Below are 6,930 nucleotides of genomic sequence, written 5' to 3'. Positions count from 1 at the left end.
AAAAAAATATACATAGTGATGCTGGAGTTTGATTGTGTCTGATGTGTGAGGATATACAGAAGTAAATGAATTCAAAGGAGAGGTATAATGTGGAATACATGAGAAGCAAGGTTGAATTACGAGGAGTGTGTGTGAGAGCAGGTGTGTAAGCCAGAGACACACTAGGCTTTTGTTGGGGGCATTTCTATGGTAAACCCCCCCCATGCAAAAAGACCCAGATGACCACCTGTCCACACCATACAGTCCTCCACATACACTCAGAGCCCTCACGGCAGGAGGGACAGCTGACACACAGTCACCGAGAGCTCTCAGGTTTCTGTTTGACAACACACACACACACACACACACACTATTTCACCCCGTGACAGACAGGATTTAACATCTCCAAAAGTCCCACAACTACTTAAAGGGACAACTGTGTATTCTTTTGAGGCATAAAAGTGGTATGAAGTGGTTTTATGAAAGCAAAAAAAATAAAAAACCTTCTAAACTCTTTGTAACCTGACACATTGCTCCATATTATCAGTCAAGTTAAAGCCAGCAAAAGAAAAAAAATGCTTTGATTTGCATACATTACCATTCTACCATTTTATATTCCCAAAAGAAGTCTCTTATGTTCGACAAGGCAGCATACATTAGATCAAAAATACAGCAAAAACTAATATTGTTAAATATGATTAAACATTAAAGCAATTCTAATATATTTTAAAATGCAATTTATTCATGTGCTGGCAAAACTGTTCAATGCAGAAAACAGATGTGCTGCTTAACATTTTTGTGAAAGCCATTGTACATTTTTAAGGGTCCTTTGAGTTTAAAAGGACTTTATTTGAAATAGAAATCTCTTGTAACATAAATATCTTTACGTTCGCTATTGATCAATGAAACATGCAATATCGACTGATACTGATAAATAAAAAATGATCTAACGTCAGTATGAATAAAATGAGTATAGTACCAGTATACTGGAACAGATGAATTTCCCAGGCGGACATACATAAATAAAACTGTACTAGTTCTCTAAATAGATGCACACAGTATAGCTGTTAATCATCTGAAATTAATCTGCGCTCAACCTGCCTCTGTATGACTAAAAATGGAAAGTATGCTTTTCTGTATTGAAGTTGAATTTTTCCTAATTTAGAATGGAAACAATATCTACATCTTTGACAATAACAGATTTCCTTACTAATGTAGAGTTTGATTACTAACATCAGCTGTCCTAATTGTACAAGAATGAACATTCACATCATACTTCTTGAATATATAAAAAGCGGATTACTTTTTCAATTGAAAGTCTCACTTACAGTCCTGTTCCAGACGAGTCCAGTGGTGTGGTGCTCTTTTATGTAGTTCTGAAGTTCAGTCCAGATGCTTAGATAGGAACGAANACACACACACACACACACACACACAAAAACATTCAATGGCATTGTTCGGGTTTTCATGTACAACATTATTGTGAGGGCAACTGTAGTACATTAGCAAAAAGTGGTACCAAAGTACAATAATATCATGGTATTACTTGATCTTTTAAGTAGCATATAAATAGCTTTATAAATAACTATGGTAATCATTATAACAATACCATGTAAGGGTTTCACATTAACATAAACTAAGCTGATACCCATTAAATAAATAAATAAACGTATGCACTAACGTGTCTTTGTAATCTTTCAGAACTCTGTTTGTGTAGAACATTGCAGCATCGTTCATCTCCTTCACATACGGCCCTGGTTTCTGACACTGTGACAGAGCAAGACAACAAAGGGTCAAAAGATGGTCAAAGAAGCTTATGTACTCATAAAAATAAATTATAAGGATAGAAAAAAAAGGATCAATTTCAAGGGAAGCACTAAAACTGAGGCTTTGAACCTTTGTTGTAAACATCAGCGGTAGTTTAAAGCAGAAAATGATGGAGTCCAGATCTGTCTTCAATACAGAGTCCAGATCTGTCTCCAAATTCACATTGCAGTGATTAGATACAGCCATCCACGGAATTAAGAAATCAGAAGAGTTTACATAATAGAAAATAAATACTTATAACAGTGGTCTTCTCACCAATGACTCAGATGGCTGTGTGAGGTCGCCCGATTTTCACAATCAAAGAAAATATGCCTAATGGATGGACGTGATATTGTTTGAAGTTTATTTGGTGGGCTTTCATTACCAGCATCAAGCCGTGACTGATTCTGAATGTGCAGTCTTAACGGGGAGGGACGCAAATGCGTAAGATGCACGAGCCAAACCAGGTACTTATATAAAGTTATCTGGTGCCTAGACTGCACCACGCTGTCCACAGAAAGAGTGAGACAAGAGAAGTGCTCACCACTGCCACCCAGCCCAGGGCGGAGATGCTCTCGCTCACGGCAGACAGGTGGTTGAACAGGCTGCTGCCGCGGTTCTTTTCCCGGAAATTCTGGACCTCCTGGATCTGGTCGGAGATGGGTCTGAGGAGGTCAGCCATCTCAGTCTGATTGGGAATAAAGCAGGAAAGCTATAAACCAAAAGTTAAGATTCATTTGTGGGACATCAAACTGTCCGAGTGGTGCATAAAACATAACATAAAATTTACTTATGGTCACTTCTGAAGACGTATGAGCAATACTGATAGTGATAACTGTCTTGCTGGCTCTAATGAACTACTAAAATGCAGTAATTTGCAATTTTACCAATTTCATTTAAAACAATGCCAACTGTGAGAAAAACATTCATAACATATTTATCCCTTACTTTTATAATTGAATCAACTTAATTTAATAATTCAATTAACTCTGAGCCTTCATAATATATTTCAAAGAGGAACAAAAGGAGATTTTGTGCTAAAGACTGGATGTCAGATAGATTTCCTTCTTGTTTAAATGTATTTACTATTGAAATTATATATATATATATATATATGTGTTTGTGTGTGTGTGTGTGTGTGTGTGTGTGTGTGTGTGTGTGTGTGTGTACAAACTAAACCAAATGAAAAGTAACAACAGACAGACAGGCAGACAGACAGACACACTGTAAAGCTTTTCAGGCATGAAATTCCGTTAGGTTACATTTTTCTATTGAAATAAGTAGATTTTCGCCCACAAAATAAAATGTGCCTAACGAGGCTAAATGTGACCGTACCTAAAGGCTCTGTACATCCGTGTACATCTATTAGCGTGCACTGTATCTTAAACGAACAGGGAAAAAAAGCCGTTTGATTTCATTGAGCCTTTTCTGCAAGCACAGAGAAAAACACAGAGCCTGAGGCACCCAAGCGGACTTTTAATAGTGGGACCGTTTTTTTTCCAATGAAACGTCCAGCGAGCTTCACCTCCCTCCCACTCAGCATTCCAGCCCGTGATGGGGAGATCCCCCTCGCCTTGTAAGGCCCTGTCCTGTACTGATGTTTACAGTTTACCTCTGAACAAGGGGGAGAGGGAACACACTGTTTCCTTTGTTAAATGAACGTTTTTATATTTATGCTTGTGTTCGAGCAGTTGCCATGTCCACCATTTCAGTCCATTTCACAAGAACTCTGTGGGAGAATGAGGACGACTGACTTCTCTGGACTAAAAATACAGCTTCTTGACTTCAGTGAGACTCATCAGCTCAAGCTGAACTGTGCAAATCACGGCTGACCTGACTTCGACCTCATCAAATAAGTGAGAGATAAACAAACAAGGCAGGCGGTGTGTGTTTAGACAGTGCATGGTGCCACGCTGTGTATTTATTCATCTATATTTACACGTTTTGTGGCTGAATGTAACTCATCATCGGTTTTTGGTGTCAACAAGGTCAAGCTGTCGAGGGTTGTTGTGGCTCGAGTTTGTGCGTGTGTGAGTGTGACACGAAGCGATAAAGAGCGAGGGGGAGAGAAAGAGAGAGAGCAAAATCGTATTTACATAAATTCCTCCCATAACAACATGCGCATGATTTTCATTTCTGTGAACAAAGGCGCCTCTTTCATCCATACTCGGACATTACAGCCCTTGTTAAGGCACTGTCCGAAGTGCAAGTACCTTTCCTGCATCATTCTGAACTTCCCTTCCCATCATGCCTAGCCACGGAGCAGGACAGAAATAGCCAGCCTATCTCTAAGCTATGAATGGAGCCAGGGCTAAGAGCTTTCTCGACAGATTATGAATTACGCGNTGTGTGTGTGTGTGTGTGTGTGTGTGTGTGTATAATGTGTAAATACATACATTACACATCAACATACATTAGTGTTGTCAATTTATCCAAAATAAAAGTTTTTGTTTTGTATTTTATACATTCATATTCTCACATTTCCATATTAGATTTTATATATTATATCTTATATTTTCCTTAAATAAATACATGCATGTGTTTGTATTTACAAATACAAACATATACAGGATATACACTCGTATGTTATGTAAAGAAATCTTTAAATAACAGTGATTAATCGTATAACATATATAACGTGATTTTAAAAATATACTTGAATGTATTTAAATAATATAACATTTAAATTAAATAATGGAAAAAAATAAAATAATAACTGGATACATATTAGCTGTGTAACTAAATAATTGTAATTTAATGTAATTAAATAACATTCTAGATAAATAATTGGACACATATAAATTTACTTAAAAAAAAAAAATTAAGAAATTAAGATATGGATAAATATCCTCTGAACAGACATTTTGTTCAATCACGGTGCGGTGCATTTTGACTGTGAACAACTCTCTTATAAGAGGAATTAGAGAGAAACAGCTGCGGTCTACAGGCCACACAAACACTCCTCACCGAGCGACAGGCCCGTCACGTGACCCGGGCCACAGACACACACCGACTCAAATATAGAACATGCCCATAAAAAGCCACAGAATGCAAGCACAGTCCCACACACACATATACAGAGAGAGAGAGAAAAGCCAGAGGTTTAGGGCAACTGTCCAGCATCCCTCTTGGGAGCTTCGNAAAAAAAAAAATGTTTTTGAGAATTATTGTGAAGCTGAGCTGGTGCGAGTGCATGTACAGTAGAGCACTTCAGAGATAATTGCTGATCTTTTCTTAGCGTATCTAATTCAGGTTGAGTGTTTTTCCATTCAGATTTGTGGGAATCCATTTGCAGAAATACCCTCCTTCCTCCTTGATGCTCCTCAATGCAAATCTATAGGGTTTTTTTAATAGGATCATTTTATTCATATTACGTCTGCTTAGGAAAGGAACGGCACAATTATCCATAACAAGTCGCGTGATTTAAAGTATAATTTATGTCTGCCGATGAATGACATACATCTTATCTCATTGGAATATCTGCCAATGGCCATTAGTTTGTCACATACAGATCAGCCAGAGATTTGGCATGCAGTTGTGTAAATCACATTAAGCGCACACTAAATATTGAAAACAGTCCTGCTAGAGCACTTTGTGTTTATTATCAAGCGTTTGATTCTCCATCCTACTTTCGTCCAATAGCCTTTGGCCTGAGATCTTCTTCCTGTTTGGGCAACGTGAACCAAAGTCCGATGACATGACATCACGCTGGCCCCCTGCACTTCCCCCTGGCTACTGTGTGAATGCATCGGGAATGTGTCGCATTGGCAATTTTTAAAACGGGAGAGGTAATCCCTATGTGAACAGAAACCGTAGTCGCATGGCTGACCACATCGCTCAGAATAGTATGGAGGAGAGTAAGAGGTCGACATCACAGCAGGACAGAGCTTTTAAGTTGAAAAGCACTGAATTTATAATCACCCTTAAAGTAACAGTTCACCCCAAAATTACAAAGGTCATTTTTGTCGCTCTCAGGGTATTTAGGACGTAGATGAGTTTGTCTACTCATTAGAGCAGATTTTGAAAAGTTTAGCGTTATATTATTTGCTCACCAATCGATCCTCTGTGTTTAATGGGTGCCGTCAGGATCAGATTCCAAACTATTAATAAAAACAGTCCCCTATCCATTATATTGCTTTCTCTAGTGAAATAATTGTCTTGATTTGATTTAGTTGTTAGTAAGTGAAACACTGCAAAACTGTTTAAACAAACACGTCGATATGTTATTATGGATTGCACTTTTTTGTATTTTAGTCTGAAGTGAAAATTTTTAAATTAATAGATTTTTTTTTACTTTTTGCTTCACAAGACATTCATTGATGGACTGGAGTCATGTGGATTACTTTGTTTTTATCAGCTGCTTGGACTCTTAATCTGATGGCACCCATTCACTGCAGTGGATCCATTGTTGAGCGAGTGATGCAATACTATATTTTTCCAAAACTTAATTTATAGGAAAAGTTCGGGAAAAAAAACTTTTTCATTGTTTACTTAGTACAGAAACATTAAAGAGGTACATGTCTTTTAAGTACACAATAGCATTGGGTGATTAGAAAAAAAAGAAAAGAAGTTTAGGTTCGTTATTCCATCTGTTTTCATTTTCCTGATATGAAAAAATAACACCTAACTCTGAAACATGAGGATGTCAATATTTCATTAAAATAACAGACATCTTTTTAGTCTTTTGCAATGCATCTCAAATTTCTTCAGTCACTTAGTCTGCATTTAGAAGCATTCTATAGGCTTTAACCAATTTTCCTCCTTCTGATCATCAACCAGCACATAAAAGCCCTGTGACTTATGCGTCACTCAAACTAATTTCACAACGTAAAACAAAAATCAAATTAGATATCCGTTTCATCACAACTTTAAATTGCAGGTAGACATCTGTTTAGGCTGTAAAGACTCAAAGAGTCATATGGGTCATTTGGTAAAGAGACTCTCCCAGCAGGCACTTTTAGTCAAGCTAAACATTGCTATTACGGTGCTTTAAATATGACAAACTCTGTAGTGTGAGATGTGCTGACAGTGCTTCATGACTATAAAACTGTGAAATGTAAGTATATCGTTTAAATGTAAACTAAATCATATGCAGATGTTTTGGTTATACCTTTGCCGGCTCCTTATGCGTCATCGCCATTTTGA

At 37.4% G+C, this 6,930-nt stretch overlaps 1 protein-coding gene across 1 annotated transcript in view; it reads right to left on the bottom strand.

Moving 5' to 3' along the window:
- Nucleotides 1-6,925, bottom strand: part of LOC122353648 (adenylyl cyclase-associated protein 2-like) — a 9,816-nt gene extending 2,891 nt beyond the window's left edge. The window contains exons 1-4 of the mRNA XM_043251521.1: nucleotides 6,896-6,925; nucleotides 2,330-2,473; nucleotides 1,636-1,746; nucleotides 1,308-1,388 (exon numbers count right to left, since the gene is read on the bottom strand). Of these exons, the coding sequence (XP_043107456.1) occupies nucleotides 1,308-1,388; nucleotides 1,636-1,746; nucleotides 2,330-2,473; nucleotides 6,896-6,925 (366 nt within the window). The remainder of the gene's footprint in view (nucleotides 1-1,307; nucleotides 1,389-1,635; nucleotides 1,747-2,329; nucleotides 2,474-6,895) is intronic.
- Nucleotides 6,926-6,930: the final 5 nt, after the last annotated feature.

This window comes from Puntigrus tetrazona, chromosome 11, assembly GCF_018831695.1.
Source record: "Puntigrus tetrazona isolate hp1 chromosome 11, ASM1883169v1, whole genome shotgun sequence".
In the NCBI taxonomy this organism is placed as follows: Eukaryota; Metazoa; Chordata; class Actinopteri; order Cypriniformes; family Cyprinidae; genus Puntigrus; species Puntigrus tetrazona.
Note: the sequence above shows the minus strand (reverse complement) of the source record. Positions and strands in the feature narration are given on the sequence as shown.